Below are 26562 nucleotides of genomic sequence, written 5' to 3' on the forward strand. Positions count from 1 at the left end.
GGGTGGAGAGAATATGAGAGAGAAGGGAGCGTGTTAGCGAGGTGAGATGCTTGGTGCTTCCCTTGGAAGGCCTGCATGTCAATGAGTGACGGCCAAATGGAAATCACTGCTCGAGACAGACACCAGCTGCAGCTCGTGCTGCTCACACTTGCTCAATCACAGAGCAGCAAAGGGGCGGATGCTTCTTCTGCCGCTCAGGCGGGCCATCATACTACACATATCAGCACTGACACAGCCTATTGGAAAGCTGATATATGCAATTGCCAAACACTGACACGGTTGACTGCATCCGACTTCAATTAAAGGTAAGTAGTTATTTGCCCAAAACATGTTTTAATATGCCATAATGTGTCATTTAACAACAGCTGGGGTTATGTTGTCAAAAATTAATATGATCAAAACAAACGTTACATTTGATTAGAATCACAGTGCTAATTGGGCGGTGGACGAAACTAAAGAGCATGACATGTGTGAGCGTGCTATAGCCTCCAATCAGACGTTTATGTGCCTCAGAAAGAGCTAATATTCAGTATGTGACAAACTGCCCACAAGCAGGAGAATTCTATCTGGCTAGCTAGCAGCACCATCCGTTCAGCACCGCGGAGTTCAATCTGACTACTGCCACCGCTATAGACTACCTGTCAGACTTGCTAGCTGCTAGGAGATCCGCACCTGCGGCGCTGTCCTTTCAGCACCACTGAATGTCGGTCACGACCACAGAGTTCATGCAGAAATCCAATTGATTCTACTCTCTCCAGTAGGCCTATATGACATTCAACTAAAACTAAAGGATGACTTATTTATTCTGCAAAGGAAAATAAGTTGCTTGAGGTTTAAATGTTCTCATCTATAATCTTCCCCTCCCTGATTTGTCTCTTTCTGTGTAACATCACAACAGTCATGGAGCTGGAGCACTTTGACGAACGGGAGAAAGCCCAGAGAAACACCCGCAGAGGCTCCAGGAACAACGGGCTGCCGAGCCCCACTCACAGCGCCCACTGTAGTCTGTACAGGACCCGGACACTGCAGTCTCTAGCCTCGGAGAAGAAGGCCAAGAAGGTCCGCTTTTATCGCAATGGAGACCGCTACTTCAAAGGGATTGTCTACGCTATTTCCCAGGACAGGTTCCGGTCTATAGACGCCCTGTTGGCCGATCTGACCCGCTCCCTGTCAGATAATGTGAACCTGCCCCAGGGGGTCCGGACCATCTACTCTATCGACGGGACCAAGAGAATATCCGGCATGGAGCAGCTGGAGGAAGGTAAGCTAACCCTTAACCTTAACCCTACCCTAAGGGTTGGGATGAGACAGTATTGAGCAGCTAACCCTAAGGGTTGGGATGAGACAGTATTCAGCAGCTAACCCTAAGGGATGGTATGAGACAGTATTGAGAAGCTAAGCCTAAGGGATGGGACAGTATTGAGCAGCTAACCTTAAGCGATGGTACAGTATTGAGCAGCTAAACCTAAGGGATGGGACGGTATTGAGCAGCTAACCCTAAGCGATGGTACAGTATTGAGCAGCTAACCCTAAGGGATGGGACGGTATTGAGCAGCTAACCCTAAGGGATGGGACGGTATTGAACAGCTAACCCTAAGGGATGGGACAGTATTGAGCAGCTAACCCTAAAGGATGGGACAGTATTGAGCAGCTAACCCTAAGCGACGGTACAGTATTGAGCAGCTAACCCTAAGGGATGGGACGGTATTGAGCAGCTAACTCTAAGGGAGGGGACAGTATTGAGCAGCTAACTCTAAGGGATGGGACAGTATTGAGCAGCTAACCCTAAAGGGATGGGACAGTATTGAGCAGCTAACCCTAAGTGATGGTACAGTATTGAGCAGCTAACCCTAAGGGATGGGACAGTATTGAGCAGCTAACCCTAAGGGATGGGACGGTATTGAGCAGCTAACCCTAAAGGATGGGACAGTATTGAGCAGCTAACCCTAAGCGACGGTACAGTATTGAGCAGCTAACCCTAAGGGATGGGACGGTATTGAGCAGCTAACCCTAAGGGATGGGACAGTATTGAGCAGCTAACCCTAAGGGATGGGACAGTATTGAGCAGCTAACCCTAAAGGGATGGGACAGTATTGAGCAGCTAACCCTAAGGGATGGGACGGTATTGAGCAGCTAACCCTAAGGGATGGGACAGTATTGAGCAGCTAACCCTAAAGGATGGGACAGTATTGAGCAGCTAACCTTAAGCGATGGTACAGTATTGAGCAGCTAAACCTAAGGGATGGGACGGTATTGAGCAGCTAACCCTAAGCGATGGTACAGTATTGAGCAGCTAACCCTAAGGGATGGGACGGTATTGAGCAGCTAACTCTAAGGGAGGGGACAGTATTGAGCAGCTAACTCTAAGGGATGGGACAGTATTGAGCAGCTAACCCTAAAGGGATGGGACAGTATTGAGCAGCTAACCCTAAGTGATGGTACAGTATTGAGCACCTAACCCTAAGGGATGGGACAGTATTGAGCAGCTAACCCTAAGGGATGGGACGGTATTGAGCAGCTAACCCTAAAGGATGGGACAGTATTGAGCAGCTAACCCTAAGCGACGGTACAGTATTGAGCAGCTAACCCTAAGGGATGGGACGGTATTGAGCAGCTAACCCTAAGGGATGGGACAGTATTGAGCAGCTAACCCTAAGGGATGGGACAGTATTGAGCAGCTAACCCTAAAGGGATGGGACAGTATTGAGCAGCTAACCCTAAGGGATGGGACGGTATTGAGCAGCTAACCCTAAGGGATGGGACAGTATTGAGCAGCTAACCCTAAAGGATGGGACAGTATTGAGCAGCTAACCCTAAGCGACGGTACAGTATTGAGCAGCTAACCCTAAGGGATGGGACGGTATTGAGCAGCTAACTCTAAGGGATGGGACGGTATTGAGCAGCTAACCCTAAAGGGATGGGACAGTATTGAGCAGCTAACCCTAAGTGATGGTACAGTATTGAGCAGCTAACCCTAAGGGATGGGACAGTATTGAGCAGCTAACCCTAAGGGATGGGACGGTATTGAGCAGCTAACCCTAAAGGATGGGACAGTATTGAGCAGCTAACCCTAAGCGACGGTACAGTATTGAGCAGCTAACCCTAAGGGATGGGACGGTATTGAGCAGCTAACCCTAAGGGATGGGACAGTATTGAGCAGCTAACCCTAAGGGATGGGACAGTATTGAGCAGCTAACCCTAAAGGAATGGGACAGTATTGAGCAGCTAACCCTAAGGGATGGGACAGTATTGAGCAGCTAACCCTAAGGGATGGGACAGTATTGAGCAGCTAACCCTAAAGGGATGGGACGGTATTGAGCAGCTAACCCTAAGGGATGGGACGGTATTGAGCAGCTAACCCTAAGGGATGGGACAGTATTGAGCAGCTAACCCTAAGGGATGGGACAGTATTGAGCAGCTAACCCTAAAGGGATGGGACGGTATTGAGCAGCTAACCCTAAGGGATGGGACGGTATTGAGCAGCTAACCCTAAGGGAGGGGACAGTATTGAGCAGCTAACCCTAAGGGAGGGGACAGTATTGAGCAGCTAACCCTAAGGGAGGGGACAGTATTGAGCAGCTAACCCTAAGTGTTGGGACAGTAGAAGTCTGAGAACAAAATAAGTTGTGCATTTTTCTAGGTTTCCCACTGTACAATGAGTGACCTGCTCCAGTAGGCCTATGTAGTAGGCATATAGTATATTTCCAATAGGTCTGTAAACTCTATAATCTAAATGTCATAGCTGTGTCATTATGTGGTGCATTCAGTGATGTGAGTCTATGGTTGCTGTGACCATGTAGGCCTATCTCTGTCTCTGTCTCCTACCTGCAGGAGAGAGCTATGTGTGTGGCTCCATAGAGTCATACAAGAAGCTGGACTACACTAAGAATGTCAACCCCAACTGGTCAGTTGGGGTGAAGACAGCTGCGGCTGCCTCTGCACATGGCCCCCCATCCCTGGGCAGTGCCAAGGCTGGGGCCCCGGAGACCAGGGAGAGTAAGGACTTCATTCGGCCCAAACTGGTCACCATCATCCGCAGCGGGGTGAAGCCTCGTAAGGCCATCCGCATCCTCCTCAACAAGAAGACTGCCCACTCCTTTGAACAGGTTCTCTCTGACATCACAGACGCCATCAAGCTGGACTCTGGGGTCGTCAAGAGACTGTACACCGTGGACGGGAAGCTGGTAGGTTATGAATTACGGTTGTACTAGTGAATTTACTGCCTGGTTCTCAGGCTTAACTTTCCCCACAGACTCAGAGGGATGGGCTATAAGGCAATTAGAGGTAGGTTTCTGGGACTCAGTCTGCTGTGTTATCATCCTTTATTAACCCAGTCAGTAGGCGTTTCAGGAGCACAGTTTCACTGAGACATTTTCACAATGAATGACCTTTAAATATTTTTGAAGTATAGCCTTTATGACCAGATGACTATATGGTTTAAATCCCATGAACACAGACCTTTAATACAGAGTCCTGAATACAGGATTACTAGAGAGAGTAAAAAGGAGAAGTGATTCAGAGGCAAGTAGAGTTGGGAATCATTATGTTTAGTTGTGATAGGCCTATTAATAGTCAGTCTCTCCTCTTTTATATTGGTTCTATCAAAGAAACTCTGATGTAGTTTTTCTTTTTTCTCTCCTGGACCGTTTCTATGGTGATCTGGTTGCCTGGGCTGGTTGCTAAGGAACAGCCTCTGCGGCAGAGTGGTGCAGTGGGAATGTTGTCTGTGTGGCTCAGTGTTGCAGAACAGTGTGTATGTCAGTGCTATCAAGGAAGGCTAGAGCATGGTGCAGGGTACTCTATGGCCCAGATATGACCGGAGATAGTAGCTGTATATTCCATCATCAATATCATGCAGATTAAATGCATTCAGGGATTCATCTGTAGTGTCTGCGGTTCACCCTGTTCATCCGGTTCAGTTTAACTTCACTGTCTCATTAAATAATGATGGTAGAATTAGAAAGTATTGACAAGAGTTCTCCAGTCACACACTTCCGGTTCAATATCATTGTTTCTCCAGTTGATGATTTATGAGGCTAATATGCTCTCTGTGCTACTAAGTGAAACTAATGGATTTCAGGGTTGGGCTATACAGTACAGTTCTATATGGTAACGGATTTGGGCTATACAATACAGTTCTATACAGTGGATATCAGGGTTGGGCTATACAGTACAGTTCTATACATTGGGTGTCAGGGTTGGGCTATACAGCGTAGCCTAGTGGTTAGAGCGTTGGACTAATAACCGAAAGGTTGCAAGATCGAATCCCCGAGCTGATAAGGTACAAATCTGACGTTCTGCCCCTGAACAAGGCACTTAACCCACTGTTCCTAGGCCGTCATTGAAAATAAGAATTTGTTCTTTATTTATTTATTTATTTATTTCACCTTTATTTAACCAGGTAGGCAAGTTGAGAACAAGTTCTCATTTACAATTGCGACCTGGCCAAGATAAAGCAAAGCAGTTCGACACATACAACAACACAGAGTTACACATGGAGTAAAACAAACATACAGTCAATAATACAGTAGAAAAATAAGTCTATATACAATGTGAGCAAATGAGGTGAGATAAGGGAGGTAAAGGCAAAAAAGGCCATGGTGGCAAAGTAAATACAATAGAGCAAGTAAAACACTGGAATGGTAGATTTGTAGTGGAAGAAAGTGCAAAGTAGAAATATAAATAATGGGGTGCAAAGGAGCTAAATGAATAAATACAGTAGGTGTTTGGGCTAAATTATAGATGGGCTATGTACAGGTGCAGTGATCTGTGAGCTGCTCTGACAGCTGGTGCTTAAAGCTAGTGAGGGAGATAAGTGTTTCCAGTTTCAGAGATTTTTGTAGTTCGTTCCAGTCATTGGCAGCAGAGAACTGGAAGGAGAGACGGCTAAAGGAGGAATTGGCTTTGGGGGTGACCAGAGAGATATACCTGCAGGAGCGCGTGCTACAGGTGGGTGCTGCTATGGTGACCAGTGAGCGGCGAAAAGGGGGGACTTTACCTAGCAGGGTCTTGTAGATGACCTGGAGACAGTGGGTTTGGCGACGAGTATGAAGCGAGGGCCAGCCAACGAGAGCGTACAGGTCGCAGTGGTGGGTAGTATATGGGGCTTTGGTGACAAAACGGATGGCACTGTGATAGACTGCATCCAGTTTATTGAGTAGGGTATTGGAGGCTATTTTGTAAATGACATCGCCGAAGTCGAGGATCGATAGGATGGTCAATTTTACGAGGGGATGTTTGGCAGCATGAGTGAAGGATGCTATGTTGTGAAATAGGAAGCCAATTCTAGATTTAACTTTGGATTGGAGATGTTTAATGTGAGTCTTGAAGGAGAGCTTACAGTCTAACCAGACACCTAGGTATTTGTAGTTGTCCACATATTCTAGGTCAGAACCGTCCAGAGTAGTGATGCTGGACGGGCGGGCAGGTGCAGGCAGCGATCGATTGAAGAGCATGCATTTAGTTTTACTTGTATTTAGGAGCAGTTGGAGGCCACGGAAGGAGAGTTGTATGGCATTGAAGCTCGTCTGGAGGGTTGTTAACACAGTGTCCAAAGAAGGGCCAGAGGTATACAGAATGGTGTCGTATGCGTAGAGGTGGATCAGAGACTCACCAGCAGCAAGAGCGACATCATTGATGTATACAGAGAAAAGAGTTGGCCCAAGATTTGAACCCTGTGGCACCCCCATAGAGACTACCAGAGGCCCGGACAACAGTCCATCCGATTTGACACATTGAACTCTATCAGAGAAGTAGTTGGTGAACCAGGCGAGGCAATCATTTGAGAAACCAAGGCTATTGAGTCTGCCGATGAGGATGTGGTGATTGACAGAGTCGAAAGCCTTGGCCAGGTCAATGAATACGGCAGCATAGTATTGTTTCTTATCGGTGGCGGTTACGATATCGTTTAGGACCTTGAGCGTGGCTGAGGTGCACCTATGACCAGCTCTGAAACCAGATTGCATAGCGGAGATGGTGCGGTGGGATTTGAAATGGTCGGTAATCTGTTTGTTGACTTGGCTTTCGAAGACCTTAGAAAGGCAGGGTAGGATAGATATAGGTCTGTAGCAGTTTGGGTCAAGAGTGTCCCCTCCTTTGAAGAGGGGGATGACAGCAGCTGCTTTCCAATCTTTGCGAATCTCAGACGACATGAAAGAGAGGTTGAACAGGTTAGTAATAGGGGTTGCAACAATTTCGACAGATCATTTTAGAAAGAAAGGGTCCAGATTGTCTAGCCCGGCTGATTTGTATGGGTCCAGATTTTGCAGCTCTTTCTGAACATCAGCTGACTGGATTTGGGAGAAGGAGAAATGGGGAAGGCTTGGGCGAGTAGATGTGGGGGGTGCAGTGCTGTTGACCGCGGTAGGGGTAGCCAGGTGGAAAAAATGGCCAGCCGTAGAAAAATGCTTATTGAAATTTTCAATTATAGTGGATTTATCGGAGGTGACAGAGTTTCCTATCCTCAGTGCAGTGGGCAGCTGGGAGGAGGTGTTCTTATTCTCCATGAACTTTACAGTGTCCCAGAACTTTTTTGAGTTTGTGTTGCAGGAAGCAAATTTCTGCTTGAAAAAGCTAGCCTTGGCTTTTCTAACTGCCTGTGTATATTGGTTTCTAACTTCCTTGAAAAGTTGCATATCACGGGGGCTGTTCGATGCTAATGCAGAATGCCACAGGATTTTTTTGGTGTTGGTTAAGGGCAGTCAGGTCTGGAGAGAACCAAGGGCTATATCTGTTCCTGGTTCTACATTTCTTGAATGGGGCATGCTTATTTAAGATGGAGAGGAAGGCATTTAAAAAAATAACCAGCCATCCTCTACTGATGGGATGAGGTCAATATCCTTCCAGGATACCTGGGCTAGGTCGATTAGAAAGGCTTGCTCGCTGAAATGTTTCAGGGAGTGTTTAACAGTGATGAGTGGAGGTCATTTGACCGCTGACCCATTACGGATGCAGGCAATGAGGCAGTGATCGCTGAGATCTCGGTTGAAAACAGCAGAGGTGTATTTAGAGGGCAAGTTGGTTAGGATGATATCTATGAGGGTGCCCGTGTTTACGGCTTTGGGGTGGTACCTGGTAGGTTCATTGATAATTTGTGTGAGATTGAGGGCATCAAGCTTAGATTGTAGGATGGCTGGGGTGTTAAGCATGTCCCAGTTTAGGTCACCTAGCAGCACGAGCTCTGAAGATAGATGGGGGGCAATCAGTTCACATATGGTGTCCAGAGCACAGCTGGGGGCAGAGGGTGGTCTATAGCAGGCGGCAACGGTGAGAGACTTGTTTTTAGAGAGATGGATTTTTAAAAGTAGAAGTTCAAATTGTTTGGGTACAGACCTGGATAGTAGGACAGAACTCTGCAGGCTATCTCTGCAGTAGATTGCAACACCGCCCCCTTTGGCCGTTCTATCTTGTCTAAAAATTTTGTAGTTAGGGATGAAGATTTCAGAGTTTTTGGTGGACTTCCTAAGCCAGGATTCAGACACGGCTAGGACATCCGGGTTGGCAGAGTGTGCTAAAGCAGTGAATAAAACAAACTTAGGGAGGAGGCTTCTAATGTTAACATGCATGAAACCAAGGCTATTACGGTTACAGAAGTTATCAAAAGAGAGCGCCTGGGGAATAGGAGTGGAGCTAGGTACTGCAGGGCCTGGATTCACCTCTACATTACCAGAGGAACAGAGGAGGAGTAGGATAAGGGTACGGCTAAAAGCTATGAGAATTGGTCGTCTATGACGTCCGGAATAGAGAGTAAAAGGAGCAGGTTTCTGGGGGCGATAAAATAGCTTCAAGGTATAATGTACAGACAAAGGTATGGTAGGATGTGAATACAGTGGAGGTAAACCTAGGCATTGAGTGATAATAAGAGAGATATTGTCTCTAGAAACATCATTGAAACCAGAAGATGTCATAGCATGTGTGGGTGGTGGAACTGAAAGGTTGTATAAGGTATAATGAGCAGGGCTAGAGGCTCTACAGTGAAATAAGCCAATAAACACTAACCAGAACAGCAATGGACAAGGCATATTGACATTAAGGAGAGGCATGCTTAGCCGAGTGATCTTAAGGGTCCAGTGACATTCAGACAGCTAGCCGGGCCATAGGTATTAAGCTGGCAGAAGATGGAGGGATGTCTGTTTTTAGCCACCTCGTGCATTTCCGTCTGTAGATTAGTGGGGTTCCGTGTCCAAATTGCAAAATAGTTATAGTTGTAGTGGCCCAAGAAAATTGTTCGATAGACCTATTCAGTTAGCAGCCGATAAGACAGCTAACGATTAGCGGGCCGCAGATGGGCGTTCAGGTTACGTCGCGACGGAGGGGACAGTTGGATAACTCCCTCGGGCAGATAACGTCGGTAGTCCAGTCGTGAAGGCCCGATGGGGCTCCGCATCGGCAGTAAAACGGGTCCGGATAGGTGATTGTAGCCCAGGAGTGGCTGATGGAACTCTTCAGCTGGCTAGCTCCGGAATAATTGATGTTAGCTCCGGGACCGACGTTAGCCAATAGTCACTCGGGTAGCAGCTAGCTAGCTGCAAGATCCAGGTGTAAATGTCCAGAGCCTGCGGTAGAAATCCAGGGATATGGAGAGAAAATAGGTCCAGTATGCTCTGGTCTGAGTCGCGCTGTACAAAACTGGCGATAGCTTTTCAAGCTAAGGGATAGCTGATGACCGCCAACCATGGCTAGCTGAACTCCAACGTTAGCCAGTGAACTGGCCAACCTCTGGCTAACCTCTGGCTAGCTTCATGTTGTGGATTTCAGATTTGAGATAAATAATACTTTTTTTTTTAATTGGTGAGGTGGGTTGCAGGAGAATGTTTTGAGGTTGAGTTTTTAGAAAAAAATATATAAAAAGATATGCGAAGAAAATATGTAAATATATATATATATACGGGACACGACAAGAGGAGGACAAAGGACGTCTGACTGCTATGCCATCTTGGAAAGATTAGGCTCTTAACTGACTTGCCTAGTTAAATAAATGTTAAAAGAATTAAAAATATCAGGGTTGGGCTATACAGTACAGTTCTATACAGTGGGTAACAGGGTTGGGCTATACAGTACAGTTCTATACAGTGGGTAACAGGGTTGGGCTATAGAGTACAGTTCTATACAGTGGGTATCAGGGTTGGGCTATACAGTACAGTTCTATACAATGGATATCAGGGTTGGGCTGCACAGTACAGTTCTATACAGTGGGTAACAGGGTTGGGCTATACAGTACAGTTCTATACAGTGGGTAACAGGGTTGGGCAATACAGTACAGTTCTATTCAGTGGGTATCAGGGTTGGGCTATAGAGTGCAGTTCTATACAGTGGGTATCAGGGTTGGGCTACACAGTACAGTTCTATACATTGGGATTCAGGGTTGGGCTATAAAGTACAGTTCTATAAAGTAGGTTACAGGGTTTGGCTATAGAGTACAGTTCTATTCAGTGGGTATCAGGGTTTGGCTATAGAGTACAGTTCTATTCAGTGGGTATCAGGGTTGGGCTATACAGTACAGTTCTATGCAGTGGGTAACAGGGTTTGGCTATAGAGCACAGTTCAATACAGTGGGTATCAGGGTTGGACCGTTCAGTACAGTTCTATACATTGGGTATCAGGGTTGGGCTATACAGTACAGTTCTATACAGTGGGTAACAGGGTTGGGCTATAGAGTACAGTTCTATACAGTGGGTATCAGGGTTGGGCTACACAGTACAGTTCTATACATTGGGATTCAGGGTTGGGCTATAGAGTGCAGTTCTATACAGTGGGTAACAGGTTTGGGCTATAAAGTACAGTTCTGTATGGTAAGTAACGGGTTTGGGCTATACAATACAGTTCTATACAGTGGGTAGCAGGGTTGGGCTATACAGTACAGTTCTATACAGTGGGTAACAGGGTTGGCTATACAGTACAGTTCTATACAATGGGTATCAGGGTTGGGCTATACAGTACAGTTCTATATGGTAACGGATTTGGGCTATACAATACAGTTCTATACAGTGGATATCAGGGTTGGGCTATACAGTACAGTTCTATACATTGGGTGTCAGGGTTGGGCTATACAGCGTAGCCTAGTGGTTAGAGCGTTGGACTAATAACCGAAAGGTTGCAAGATCGAATCCCCGAGCTGATAAGGTACAAATCTGACGTTCTGCCCCTGAACAAGGCACTTAACCCACTGTTCCTAGGCCGTCATTGAAAATAAGAATTTGTTCTTTATTTATTTATTTATTTATTTCACCTTTATTTAACCAGGTAGGCAAGTTGAGAACAAGTTCTCATTTACAATTGCGACCTGGCCAAGATAAAGCAAAGCAGTTCGACACATACAACAACACAGAGTTACACATGGAGTAAAACAAACATACAGTCAATAATACAGTAGAAAAATAAGTCTATATACAATGTGAGCAAATGAGGTGAGATAAGGGAGGTAAAGGCAAAAAAAGGCCATGGTGGCAAAGTAAATACAATATAGCAAGTAAAACACTGGAATGGTAGATTTGTAGTGGAAGAAAGTGCAAAGTAGAAATATAAATAATGGGGTGCAAAGGAGCTAAATGAATAAATACAGTAGGTGTTTGGGCTAAATTATAGATGGGCTATGTACAGGTGCAGTGATCTGTGAGCTGCTCTGACAGCTGGTGCTTAAAGCTAGTGAGGGAGATAAGTGTTTCCAGTTTCAGAGATTTTTGTAGTTCGTTCCAGTCATTGGCAGCAGAGAACTGGAAGGAGAGACGGCTAAAGGAGGAATTGGCTTTGGGGGTGACCAGAGAGATATACCTGCAGGAGCGCGTGCTACAGGTGGGTGCTGCTATGGTGACCAGTGAGCGGCGAAAAGGGGGGACTTTACCTAGCAGGGTCTTGTAGATGACCTGGAGACAGTGGGTTTGGCGACGAGTATGAAGCGAGGGCCAGCCAACGAGAGCGTACAGGTCGCAGTGGTGGGTAGTATATGGGGCTTTGGTGACAAAACGGATGGCACTGTGATAGACTGCATCCAGTTTATTGAGTAGGGTATTGGAGGCTATTTTGTAAATGACATCGCCGAAGTCGAGGATCGGTAGGATGGTCAATTTTAGAGGGGATGTTTGGCAGCATGAGTGAAGGATGCTATGTTGTGAAATAGGAAGCCAATTCTAGATTTAACTTTGGATTGGAGATGTTTAATGTGAGTCTGGAAGGAGAGCTTACAGTCTAACCAGACACCTAGGTATTTGTAGTTGTCCACATATTCTAGGTCAGAACCGTCCAGAGTAGTGATGCTGGACGGGCGGGCAGGTGCAGGCAGCGATCGATTGAAGAGCATGCATTTAGTTTTACTTGTATTTAGGAGCAGTTGGAGGCCACGGAAGGAGAGTTGTATGGCATTGAAGCTCGTCTGGAGGGTTGTTAACACAGTGTCCAAAGAAGGGCCAGAGGTATACAGAATGGTGTCGTATGCGTAGAGGTGGATCAGAGACTCACCAGCAGCAAGAGCGACATCATTGATGTATACAGAGAAAAGAGTTGGCCCAAGATTTGAACCCTGTGGCACCCCCATAGAGACTACCAGAGGCTTGGACAACAGTCCATCCGATTTGACACATTGAACTCTATCAGAGAAGTAGTTGGTGAACCAGGCGAGGCAATCATTTGAGAAACCAAGGCTATTGAGTCTGCCGATGAGGATGTGGTGATTGACAGAGTCGAAAGCCTTGGCCAGGTCAATGAATACGGCAGCATAGTATTGTTTCTTATCGGTGGCGGTTACGATATCGTTTAGGACCTTGAGCGTGGCTGAGGTGCACCTATGACCAGCTCTGAAACCAGATTGCATAGCGGAGAAGGTGCGGTGGGATTTGAAATGGTCGGTAATCTGTTTGTTGACTTGGCTTTCGAAGACCTTAGAAAGGCAGGGTAGGATAGATATAGGTCTGTAGCAGTTTGGGTCAAGAGTGTCCCCTCCTTTGAAGAGGGGGATGACAGCAGCTGCTTTCCAATCTTTGCGAATCTCAGACGACATGAAAGAGAGGTTGAACAGGCTAGTAATAGGGGTTGCAACAATTTCGACAGATCATTTTAGAAAGAAAGGGTCCAGATTGTCTAGCCCGGCTGATTTGTATGGGTCCAGATTTTGCAGCTCTTTCTGAACATCAGCTGACTGGATTTGGGAGAAGGAGAAATGGGGAAGGCTTGGGCGAGTAGCTGTGGGGGGTGCAGTGCTGTTGACCGCGGTAGGGGTAGCCAGGTGGAAAAAATGGCCAGCCGTAGAAAAATGCTTATTGAAATTTTCAATTATAGTGGATTTATTGGTTGGTGACAGAGTTTCCTATCCTCAGTGCAGTGGGCAGCTGGGAGGAGGTGTTCTTATTCTCCATGAACTTTACAGTGTCCCAGAACTTTTTTGAGTTTGTGTTGCAGGAAGCAAATTTCTGCTTGAAAAAGCTAGCCTTGGCTTTTCTAACTGCCTGTGTATATTGGTTTCTAACTTCCTTGAAAAGTTGCATATCACGGGGGCTGTTCGATGCTAATGCAGAATGCCACAGGATTTTTTTGGTGTTGGTTAAGGGCAGTCAGGTCTGGAGAGAACCAAGGGCTATATCTGTTCCTGGTTCTAAATTTCTTGAATGGGGCATGCTTATTTAAGATGGAGAGGAAGGCATTTAAAAAAATAACCAGCCATCCTCTACTGACGGGATGAGGTCAATATCCTTCCAGGATACCTGGGCTAGGTCGATTAGAAAGGCTTGCTCGCTGAAATGTTTCAGGGAGCGTTTAACAGTGATGAGTGGAGGTCATTTGACCGCTGACCCATTACGGATGCAGGCAATGAGGCAGTGATCGCTGAGATCTCGGTTGAAAACAGCAGAGGTGTATTTAGAGGGCAAGTTGGTTAGGATGATATCTATGAGGGTGCCCGTGTTTACGGCTTTGGGGTGGTACCTGGTAGGTTCATTGATAATTTGTGTGAGATTGAGGGCATCAAGCTTAGATTGTAGGATGGCTGGGGTGTTAAGCATGTCCCAGTTTAGGTCACCTAGCAGCACGAGCTCTGAAGATAGATGGGGGGCAATCAGTTCACATATGGTGTCCAGAGCACAGCTGGGGGCAGAGGGTGGTCTATAGCAGGCGGCAACGGTGAGAGACTTGTTTTTAGAGAGATGGATTTTTAAAAGTAGAAGTTCAAATTGTTTGGGTACAGACCTGGATAGTAGGACAGAACTCTGCAGGCTATCTCTGCAGTAGATTGCAACACCGCCCCCTTTGGCCGTTCTATCTTGTCTAAAAATGTTGTAGTTAGGGATGAAGATTTCAGAGTTTTTGGTGGACTTCCTAAGCCAGGATTCAGACACGGCTAGGACATCCGGGTTGGCAGAGTGTGCTAAAGCAGTGAATAAAACAAACTTAGGGAGGAGGCTTCTAATGTTAACATGCATGAAACCAAGGCTATTACGGTTACAGAAGTCATCAAAAGAGAGCGCCTGGGGAATAGGAGTGGAGCTAGGTACTGCAGGGCCTGGATTCACCTCTACATTACCAGAGGAACAGAGGAGGAGTAGGATAAGGGTACGGCTAAAAGCTATGAGAATTGGTCGTCTATGACGTCCGGAATAGAGAGTAAAAGGGCTACAGAGTACAGTTCTATACAATGGGTATCAGGGTTGGGCTACACAGTACTGTTCTATACATTTAATAACATGGTAGGGCTATAGAGTACAGTTCTATAGAGTGGGTATAAGGGTTGGGCTATAGTGTACAGTTCTATACAGTGGGTATCAGGGTTGGGCTATAAAGTACAGTTCTATTCAGTGGGTATCAGGGTTGGACCATACAGTACAGTTCTATACATTTAGTAACATGGTAGGGCTATAGAGTACAGTTCTATACAGTGGGTATCAGGGTTGGGCTACACTGTACAATTCTATACAGTAGGTATCAGGTTTGGGCTTGGCAACTATGTGATCTGCAACTATCTGACTCGTGTTTCACTGTTTGGCATGTGTTTGTGTGCCTGTTTACCTTGACTTGGCCTCTCATTGGTGATTGTGAAATCAATCGGCAGACAAACACAAACTCATGGACGTATACCCCCCCACACACGCGCCCGCGCCTCACAGCTGTGGTAGAGATGTCACTGTTGCCTGAGGCTTATTGTCTGTTGATGTTTGGCTTCAGCACCTCTCGTCTCCTAACATGGATGGACAGGTCAGATGATACTGTTGTGTAATTACTGTTAGAACTGTGTTATTGCTTTCTTATTACTGTGCTATTACTGCACAGTAAAGCAACAGCTGTCGACAATGTGCCATTTAAAGGCAATTTCTAATTGAGCCGACATATACAGTGTTTACCACAAATGCAATATCTGCAAGCATGGTGATGTAGCATTTAAAAACCTAATTGTTGACAGTGTTATACAGATTGAATCCCAGCCTTGCACTCATTTGTTTTCTGAACATCAGCTGTGAAGTTGACCTGTTGATGTGATCTGTCTGAGGTGAAAATACAACAACTTGCAGCTGAGAACACTGGACTAACGTGAGTAGTGTCAGCAGAGTGGTGAATGGTGCGTTGCTTCATGTAGTGTAGTGTTGCTAAGTGTCTGACTCCACAGTAACTGTGGGTTAGGGAGCTGCTACAGAACAGTAATGGAGCGACATACAGTTGTGCTGACTTCCCATCTGAAGCCATTTATAATTCATCTCCTCCACTTGCAGCTGCAGGCTATGTCCCAAATGACACCCTATTCCCAATATAGTGCACTACTTTCCATTTGGGATGCAGTTGTAGTAATATAGCAGCCAGCTGGAACTTCTCAGTGCTTCATAAACACCCAGTGTGATTTACATCCTGGTTATAAGCTCATTTCAGACATTGATTAGTGTTACTGCAGAGTTACATTGACATTCTGTTACTGATTGCTACTGTAATCATATTCAACCTGATGACTACTTGTACATGTTATTGATATGAACACATTCCCTCTCCCCTCCACACGCATCTCTGATAATGGACATTCCTGCTTGACATACTGTAGCAGTCTGTCTAATGTCTCTCAATAATGAATGAACAGATCTAAGACAGATACTAGCCTCTCTCTGAAACAGCTTGTCAGTAGCCTGAAACAGCCTGCCAATAGCCTTTCTTTAAAACATTAGATTTAAGTAATTTAGCAGACACTCTTAATTGGGTTTAAGTGACTTGCTTAAGGGCACATCAACTGATTTTTCAGCTAGTCTGCTCCGGGATTTGAACCAGCAACCTTTTGGTTAATGGCCAACGCTGTTATCCACCCTACAGCCTGTCAGTAGCTTGTTTCTTGTATAGTCTGTCAGTAGCTTGTTTCTGAAAAAGTCTGTCTATGAAACCACCTGTCTCTGGAAAAGCCTGTCTCTGAGTGGGAGGCATTTAATTCCAGTGGTAATGTTGTAGCTATGAGTCAGTATTTTCTTGTACATGCATTAAGGCTGTAGGCCTATATGACTGTATGGGAGGAGGAAGGAGGAGAAGGCAGGGAGGGTGAAGACGGGGAGCAGGAAAGGAGGTGGGGAGGGGGGATCAGGGAGAGAGGAGAAGGGATATGGGGGAGGGGTGAGGAGGTAGGAGAAGTGGGGAGTGGAGAGAGAGGAGAGGGTGAGGCTGGGAGGGTGATAGCAGGAAGGGGGAGAGTTGGTGAGGAGAGGGGGTGAAGACTAGTTGTTTGTGGTGTCCTTGTTCCAGGTGACTGACAGTGTCTAGCTGTCTGTCTGTTCCAGGTGACATGCCTTCAGGACTTCTTTGGTGACGATGACATCTTTATGGCCTGTGGTCCAGAGAAGTTTCGCTACCAAGATGACTTCCTCTTAGATGAGAGTGGTGAGATAATTATAATAACAGTACCATAACATTTAAATTAGAATGTCATTGGAGTAATTAGTGTGTGTGTCTACTGTAGATTTTTACGTGTTTGTGTGGTATCTGACTGTCCTCTCCCTCCAGAGTGTAGGGTGGTGAAGTCGACGTCATACGGTCGGATCTCCTCTCTGCTGGGACGCTACTCACCCAGAGGAGGAGGCTCACCCAGAGGAGGAGGCTCACCCAGAGGAGGAGGCTCTCCCAGAGGAGGAGGCTCACCCAGAGGAGGAGGCTCACGCCGAAGCTCAGGCTCAGGTATGGCCCTGTGAGTGTGTATGTGTTTTTGTGCGTGCGTGCATAAGTAATTAATCTGCAGAATCAACAACTTTTTTAGCAATGTATTTATCCTTCTTATCAGCAGCCAACTGAGTGAGGAGTGTTTTTCTCTAACCTCTAACCTCTTGTGTCTGTACTGTAGCCAATGGGACGGTAGGCAGTCAGCTGTCGACTCCTCGATCTGGGAAGTCCCCCAGCCCCTCGCCTACCAGTCCTGCAAGCCTCCGACGACACAGGGTAGGACCACACAATGCGTTACTAATATAACCACAACACTTTAACATAGGCCTAGATTCAATCAGATCAAGTGTTAACCGGTGATAGCTGACACCACATAGCTAATGTTTTGGGCGGTGTCGGAGGTATAACTGCATTGGAGCTGTCAAATCGGTGAGCTGCTGCTCTTGATCATTGTCACAAAGTCACACCCGTCCCACTCCCATTAGAAGTTCAGAACGAGAAAGTGTAGTCTATAGCCTACAATTTGAAAATCATTAAACAAAATAATGAGGATTTCTATCAGCCTAATCAAGGTATAGATTACATGTCACATTCCAGTGTTTGAACTTGTAAACAAGGCTGCATGGGATTTCTCTTAATGCGACTCTGTGCAGCCAATGGCAATGTTTGCTTTAGGTATAATTCCAGGAGCTTGTGGATTTCACAGCTCTAAATCAGTTTCACCTCTGACACCGCCAAAACAAAGCTATGTGGATGTCGGCTAAAATGGATCTGATTGAACAGAGTCCATAGCCTCCAATAGATGGTCCCCTGTAGATAGTCACCTATAGACATTCCCTATATTTATATGGTCCCCTATAGACGTTCCCTATATTTAGTCCTCTATATATATAGTTCCCTATTAACCTTTATTTAACTAGGCAAGTCAGTTAAGAACAAATTCTTATTTACAATGACAGCCTAGGAATAGTGGGTTAACTGCCTTGTTCAGGGGCAGAACAACAGATTTTTACATTGTCAGCTCGGGGATTTGATCTCGCAATCTTTCAGTTATATATAGTCCCCTATATATAGTCCCCTATATATAATCCCCTATATGTAGTCCCCTATTGATAGTGCCCTATTTATAGTCCCCTATATATAGTCCCCCATAGATGGCCCCCTATATATAGTCCCATTTAGATAGTCCCCTATAGATAGTCTATAGATGCCCAAACTGTCAACATCCATGTGTTCAAAAAGCATTTATGATCTCTCCGTGCCTCAGGGGTCCCAACACAGTGGCTCATCCCTGTCTCTAGCCTCCACCAAGGTGTGTAGCTCCATGGATGAGGGAGACGGAGCAGGAAGTGAAGGTAGTTGAGAGGACGTACTGTATACATGTTTAAGGGCAGCTTTTCCATTGAGCATGCTCTAGAAGGCATTGGTTGTGTCCCAAATTGCAGCCTATTCCCTTTATAGTGAACTGTTTTGACCAGTGCAGAAAAAGTCAGTAAACAAAGTAAGTAAAAGTAGTGCACTGTATAGGGGATAGGGTGCCTATTGTACAGAGATTTAGGCCTAGATGCAATCCTTATCGCGGAAGTTCAGCGCTATAGCGTTACTGATATTTAAAGGCAATGTTCCCACGTTCGAGGAGACTGAATTTATGGTAAATGCTGCATTTGTCGGCTCAATTGGAAATTACTTTTACATTTATATTGGGCTATAGCGCTGATCTTCCGCCATACTGATTGAATCTAGCTCTTATTAATCTGGGGACTGTGGAATGGAGAGTGCAGTAGCAGACATGACCGAACTCTCCTGTTTGCCTGGTTTGATAGCGGAGCTGAACCTGCTGAGTGATGAATGTCCCTCCGTCCCTCCGTCCATCGCTGAGAGGTACAAGGTGGGGAGGACTTTAGGTGACGGTACCTTTGCTGTGGTCAGAGAGTGTGTGGAGAGATGTACCGGCAGAGAATACGCCCTGAAGATCATCAACAAAGTCAAATGTCGGGGAAAGGTGAGAACTACTCCTGTCTCGGCCCAGTTATACCGAAAGATACAGAGTATTAGGGAATCGCAGAGCTCTCTTTTTGTGGGTGTATCTTCGAAATATGTCACGTTCGCTAATAGCCTATCCAGCAGGATGTCAAAGCTAGCTAGTGAGACCCTACCTCTTCCGATCGGTTATCGAGCTCAGCTCACAGTAGCTGACCGTTAAGTCACTGAATGTTTCCTCATGTCTTCTCCCCCTATTGAAAATGACTGCAGGGTCTCCAGTAGTTTGATAGTAGTAGTAGTAGTAGTAGTATTATATTATTATTACCTGCACTACAGTACTATTAAGCTACTATTAACATCTGTAACTTGACCGTTCCTTGATGTTATTCCCCAGGAACACATGATCCAGAACGAGGTGTCCATCCTTCGTCGTGTCAAACATCCCAACATTGTCCTGCTGATCGAGGAAATGGACACCTACAGCGAGCTCTACCTGGTCATGGAGCTGGTCAAGGTGAGTTGACAGAACAGTTAGACGAACAGAATAGATTTGGAGACAGGTTTAGAGAGGGAAACAGAGAGGAAAGGGCACAGACAGTCGGCTGATTGGTCCGGAGCTTAGACCGCTACACCAGACTCGGACAAGCTGGTCAAGATGAGCTGTACCTGGTCAGGTGTTTCATAGATTACACCCTGTTATGGATGGAGTCATGCAGGTCAACACTGTACATTACAACTCTTCGTGTTGTGAGGTGTAATGTGTGTATGGTCCACAGGGGGGTGACCTATTTGATTCCATCACCTCCTCTAATAAATACACAGAGAGAGATGCAAGTGGGATGATTTATAACCTGGCCAGTGCCATCAAGTACCTGCACAGCCTCAACATCGTACACAGAGACATCAAACCTGAGAACCTGCTGGTGAGTGTGTGTGTGTACATGTTCTTTTTGTGTGTTTGTTTATTTATGTATATACACTACCGGTCAAACGTTTTAGAATACCTACTCATTCAAGGGTTTTTCTTTATTTTTATATTGTAGAATAATAGTGAAGACATCAAAACTATGAAAAAACACATATGGAATCATGTAGTAACCAAAAAAGTGTTAAACAAATCAAAATATATGTTATATTTGAGATTCTTCATTGTAGCCACCCTTTGCCTTGATGACAGCTTTGCACACTCTTGGCATTCTCTCAACCAGCTTCACCTGGAATGCTTTTCCAACGGTCTTGAAGGAGTTCCCACATATACTGAGCACTTAGCTGCTTTTCCTTCACTCTGCGGTCCGACTCATCCCAAACCATCTCAATTTGGTTGAGGTCGGGTGATTGTGGATGCCAGGTCATCTGATGCAGCACTCCATCACTCTCCTTCTTGGTAAAATAGCCCTTACGCAGCCTGGAGGTGTGTTGGCTCATTGTCCTGTTGAAAAACAAATGATAGTCCCACTAAGCCCAAACCAGATGGGATGGCCTTTTGCTGCAGAATGCTGTGGTAGCCATGCTGGTTAAGTGTGCCTTGAATTCTATATAAATCACAGTGTCACCAGCAAAGCACCCCCAGACCATAACACCTCCTCCTCCATGCTTTACGGTGGGAAATACACATGCGGAGATCATCCGCTCACCCACACCGCATCTCACAAAGACATGAACCAAAAATCTCCAATTTGGACTCCAGACCAAAGGACAAATTTCCACCGGTCTAATGTCCATTGCTCATGTTTCTTGGCCCAAACAAGTCTCTTCTTCTTAATGGTGTCCTTCTTTGCAGCAATTCGACCATGAAGGCCTGATTCATAGTCTCCTCTGAACAGTTGATGTTGAGATGTGTCTGTTACTTGAACTCTGTGAAGCAGACTGGTAACTCTAATGAACTTATACTCTGCAGTAGAGGTAACACTGGGTCTTCCTTTCCTGGGCGGACCTCATGAGAGCCAGTTTCATAATAATAGCGCTTGATGGTTTTTGCGACTGCATTTGAAGAAATTTTAAAAGTTCTAGTTTCCGTATTAACTGACCTTCATGTCTTAAATGAATGATGGACTGTCATTTCTCCTTGCTTATTTGAGCTGTTCTTGACATAATATGGACTTGGTCTTTTACCAAATATCTTCTGTATACCCCCCCCCCCCCCCCCCCCAACGGTCAAGTTGGCTGAAACGCATTGACAAGGAAAGAAATTCCACAAATTAACTTTAAAAAAGGCACACCTGTTAATTTAATTGCATTCCAGGTGACTACCTCATGAAGCTAGTTGGGAGAATGCCAAGAGTGTGCAAAGCTGTCATCAAGTCAACGGGTGGCTATTTGAAGAATCGCACATATAAAATGTATTTTAATTTGTTTAACATACAATGTAGAACATAGTAAAAATAAAGAAAAACCCTTGAATGAGTAAAACTATAAATAGCCGGGTTTCAATGCAAGGTGTGGTATAATGTAATGCGGCACACCATTCAATGCACCTTTTAAATGCCTGACGTTCTGGAAGATCGCATTTATGGTAAACGCTACACATGTCGACTCAACCATGAATTACTTTTAAAAGTCCGGCCTATGCTTCACTGTGTGTCCCAGGTGTATGAGCATCAGGATGGTAGTAAGTCTCTGAAGTTGGGAGACTTTGGCTTGGCTAGCCTGGTGGATGGACTCCTCTACCTGGTCTGTGGCACCCCCACCTATGTAGCACCTGAGATCATCGCTGAGACAGGGTACGTCTATGTGTGACAGGTGTGTGACAAGGGTTTGTGTGTTGTCCTCTAACAGCCATGTGTATTCTCATCTGACAGGTGTGTGTGTGTATGTGTGTGTGTGTGTGTTGTCCCCTGGCAGGTACGGGCTGAAGGTTGATATCTGGGCAGCTGGAGTAATCACATACATCCTGCTGTGTGGCTACCCTCCCTTCAGTGGGTCTGTGCTGCTCTATGATACCTACCTAGACAATACCATTATAACCCTTCAGTGGGTCTGTGCTGCTCTATGATACCTAGCTAGACAATACCATTATAACCCTTCAGTGGGTCTGTGCTGCTCTATGATACCTAGCTAGACAATACCATTATAACCCTTCAGTGGGTCTGTGCTGCTCTATGATACCTAGCTAGACAATACCATTATAACCCTTCAGTGGGTCTGTGCTGCTCTATGATACCTACCTAGACAATACCATTATAACCCTTCAGTGGGTCTGTGCTGCTCTATGATACCTACCTAGACAATACCATTATAACCCTTCAGTGGGTCTGTGCTGCTCTATGATACCTACCTAGACAATACCATTATAACCCTTCAGTGGGTCTGTGCTGCTCTATGATACCTACCTAGACAATACCATTATAACCCTTCAGTGGGTCTGTGCTGCTCTATGATACCTAACTAGACAATACCATTATAACCCTTCAGTGGGTCTGTGCTGCTCTATGATACCTAGCTAGACAATACCATTATAACCCTTCAGTGGGTCTGTGCTGCTCTATGATACCTAGCTAGACAATACCATTATAACCCTTCAGTGGGTCTGTGCTGCTCTATGATACCTAGCTAGACAATACCATTATAACCCTTCAGTGGGTCTGTGCTGCTCTATGATACCTAGCTAGACAATACCATTATAACCCTTCAGTGGGTCTGTGCTGCTCTATGATACCTAGCTAGACAATACCATTATAACCCTTCAGTGGGTCTGTGCTGCTCTATGATACCTAGCTAGACAATACCATTATAACCCTTCAGTGGGTCTGTGCTGCTCTATGATACCTACCTAGACAATACCATTATAACCCTTCAGTGGGTCTGTGCTGCTCTATGATACCTAGCTAGACAATACCATTATAACCCTTCAGTGGGTCTGTGCTGCTCTATGATACCTAGCTAGACAATACCATTATAACCCTTCAGTGGGTCTGTGCTGCTCTATGTTTTATTTGTCATAGGCCAGGATTCAATCCCAGGCACTCTCTAGCTCAATGCACTAGACTACCGACAATAAGCTGTTTAAAGGCATTTTCCCAGACATTTGCGGAGATCACATTCATAGTAAAATCTTCTCATGTTGGCTGAAGCGTAAATCACCTTTTAAAGTCAGTTTTAGTCTGTTGCGCTATAACGCGCCTTGCATTGAATCCCGGCCATAATATTTCAGCATACCCAGATAGACGATAATGACATGAGACTTGCTGTTGTTTTTGTCAAGGAGCAGTGAGGACCAGGAGATTCTGTTGGACCAGATTCTAACGGGACAACTAGACTTCCCTTCACCGTCCTGGGACAACGTGTCTGTCACTGCTAAGGTTGGTCTGTGGTTTAATCCCTTCACTTAGTGACAAAAAAATGTTAATAAAAAAAATAAAAATAAAAAGTTGTTTGATTGATAGGAGCTGATCACAGGGATGCTGCAGGTGAAGGTGGAACAGAGATACACAGCTCTGCTGGTTCTGGATCACCCCTGGGTCAATGTGAGTAACTAGAACTTAGTACATAGAACATACATATTGTGTGTGTGTGTGTGTGTGTGTGTGTGTGTGTGTGTGTGTGTGTGTGTGTGTGTGTGTGTGTGTGTGTGTGTGTGTGTGTGTGTGTGTGTGTGTGTGTGTGTGTGTGTGTGTGTGTGTGTGTGTGTGTGTGTGTGTGTGTGTGTGTGTGTGTGTGTGTGTTGACCAGGTTCTGTTTGCGTTCCAGGATGATGGCCGTTTAGTGAACGACCAGCAGCTGTCTGTCGCTGGGAAGATTAAGAAACACTTCAACACTGGTCCTAAAGCCTGCAGCACCACTGCTGGAGTGTCTGTTATCACAGTAAGGATCCATCTTAGTCATTCTTACTCAAATCAAATCAAATGTATTTCTCACATACACATGGTTAGCAGATGTTAATGCGAGTGTAGCGAAATGCTTGTGCTTCTAGTTCCGACCATGCAGTAATCTAATCTAACAATTTCACAACAGCTACCTTATACACACAAGTGTAAAGGAATGAATAAGAATATGTACATAAAAATATATGAATGAGCGATGGCCGAAAAGCATAGGCAAGATGCAGTAGATGGTATATAGTACAGTATATACATATGAGATGTGTAATGTATGGTATGTAAACATTATATAAAGTGGCATTGTTTAAAGTGACTAGTGATACATTTATTACATACATTTTTCATTATTAAAGTGGCTTGAGATTTGAGTCAGTATGTTGGCAGCAGCCACTCTATGTTAGTGATCGCTGTTTAACAGTCTGATGGCCTTGAGACAAAAGCTGTTTTTCAGTCTCTCGGTCCCCGCTTTGATGCACCTGTACTGACCTCGCCTTCTGGATGATAGCGGGGTGAACAGGCAGTGGCTCGGGTGGTTGTTGTCCTTGATGATCTTTTTGGCCTTCCTGTGACATCAGGTGGTATAGGTGTCCTGGAGGGCAGGTAGTTTGCCCCCGGTGATGTGTTGGGCAGACCTCACTACCCTCTGGAGAGCCTTACGGTTGTGGACGGAGCAGTTGCCGTACCAGGGGGTGTTACAGCCCGACAGGATGCTCTCGATTGTGCATCTGTAAAAGTTTGTGTGTTTTTGGTGACAAGCCGAATTTCTTCAGCCTCCTGAGGTTGAAGAGGTGCTGCTGCGCCTTCTTCACCACACAGTCTGTGTGGGTGGACCATTTCAGTTTGTCCGTGATGTGTACGCCGAGGAACTTAAAACTCTCCACCCTCTCCACTACTGACCCGTCAATGTGGATAGGGGGCTGCTCCCTCTGCTGTTTCCTGAAGTCCACGATCATCTCCTTTGTTTTGTTGACATTGAGTGTGAGGTTATTTTCCTGACACCACACTCCGAGGGCCCTCACCTCCTCCCTGTAGGCTGTCTCGTCGTTGTTGGTAATCAAGCCTACCACTGTAGTGTCGTCTGCAACCTTGATGATTGAGTTGGAGGTATACATGGCCATGCAGTCATGGGTGAACAGGGAGTACAGGAGAGGGCTGAGTGTTGAGGATCAGCGGGGTGGAGATGTTGTTACCTACCATCACCAAGGCTGTGTAGGTGTTTAGGACTGTTCAGAATGTGTACAGCCCAAAACATTAGGTTCTTCACATGTAACTCTGACATCTAATGCATGTCCTCTTCTACCTCATCTCCCTCTCTCTACCTCTCTCCCTCTTCTCTCTTTCTCTGCCTCTCTCCTCGCTCCTGATTCTCTCTCTTTGCCCCTCTCTCCCCCTATCTCTCTCTCTCTCTCTCTTTGTTCTCTTTCTCTCTCCTCTCGCTCCCCCCTTCTCTCTTCTCTCCTTCCTCTCTCATCTTTCCCTCTCTCCTCTCTCCCTTTCAGACCACCCCTCTTGATAAGGAGCGGAAGGTTTTCAGACTAAGACACCAGCAGGATGTGATATTGAAGCCCCGCCCCCGCCTCCAGCCCCATCCCCAACCAACTGGCTTCCCCACTAGCGCCAGCCAAAGCTCCACCCACAGCTCCAACAACCCTGCCCTTTCTCCCGCTGACTTCACTTCAGAGTCAGACGATTACTCCCCCAGCCCCTCCCCCACCTCCCCTAGCTCCGCTGACACCGTCCGCTCCCCCACCTCCCCCTTCTAGACTTCTAGACCCCGAGGGAAGAGAAAGGGGAGAGGAGGATGGAAAGAGAACGAGGAAGGACAGGGGGCACGTATCCCTGTACTAACACTAACCCATGTCCCTGTATTCACGACGACAGTCCGTCAAGATGCCTGCCAATTACTTAAACATTGATTTGCCATTCCGACTACATTGTCAGATTGTAAGATTCACTGGGGTCAGAGCCATACACAGAAATCAGTTAGGGTTAAAGGTTAGAGGTTAGGGTCAAGGTTAAAGGTGTATTCTGGATGGGTTCTGCTCTGGCCCTGAGATGTTACTAAGGCAGAGAATCTGTATCTGCTTATCTTTTCTAAGACACCACACAGACATACAGAAGTTAAGCCTTTTTTCAGCAAACACTGACTACTCGTCCGCTGAAGTCCCCTGGTGTTGGGAGATGAGTACTGCAGGGCAACCAACCTGCTAACACAACAGCTACGTAAACCTACAGATCAAAATCTTCCATTTAACTTGACAGGACCTCATACGCACTGAATAGGGCATGTTAAGTATTTCTGTGATTAAACATACATTTTGAAAAATAATAATGATAATAGTAATGACTTTGGGTCCTTGAAAAGCGCTATATAAATTAAAAAACATTTATTATTCATTTTGAAAATGTATGCATCCAGTCAGTTATCTATTTCAGTGAAGTGATATAGCATCCAATTCATTACAACTTGTTCAGTTAATTCTGTAGAAAAACACTTCCAAGTGAAAAGATGTAATCTCAGATTCAGAACATTCAATAAGACATGCTGTATGACACCTGTAATGTGAAGATATAATGTATGAATACTGAACAAAAATATAAACGCCACATGTTAAGTGTTGGTCCCATGTTTCATGAGCTGAAATAAAAGATTACAGACGTT

The 26562-nt window shown here is 45.5% G+C and overlaps 1 protein-coding gene across 2 annotated transcripts; it reads left to right on the forward strand.

The window, feature by feature from the left end:
• On the forward strand, positions 1–26562 carry LOC106580976 (serine/threonine-protein kinase DCLK1). Of its 2 annotated transcripts, none has more exons than XM_082966602.1 (16): positions 1–305; positions 899–1261; positions 3832–4184; positions 16725–16824; positions 16948–17118; positions 17282–17376; positions 18368–18455; positions 18924–19102; positions 19478–19597; positions 19860–20006; positions 21670–21803; positions 21925–22002; positions 23285–23381; positions 23466–23546; positions 23770–23883; positions 25400–26562. In XM_082966602.1, the coding sequence occupies exons 2-16, from the start codon at positions 901–903 to the stop codon at positions 25661–25663; spliced, it is 2382 nt and encodes a 793-aa protein (XP_082822728.1). In that variant the 5' UTR covers positions 1–305; positions 899–900; the 3' UTR covers positions 25664–26562. The 2 variants fall into 2 exon arrangements, with proteins under 2 accessions (XP_082822728.1, XP_082822729.1); XM_082966603.1 differs by having other exon boundaries at positions 23291–23381.

This window comes from Salmo salar, chromosome 20 (assembly GCF_965601325.2).
Source record: "Salmo salar chromosome 20, fSalSal1, whole genome shotgun sequence".
In the NCBI taxonomy this organism is placed as follows: Eukaryota; Metazoa; Chordata; class Actinopteri; order Salmoniformes; family Salmonidae; genus Salmo; species Salmo salar.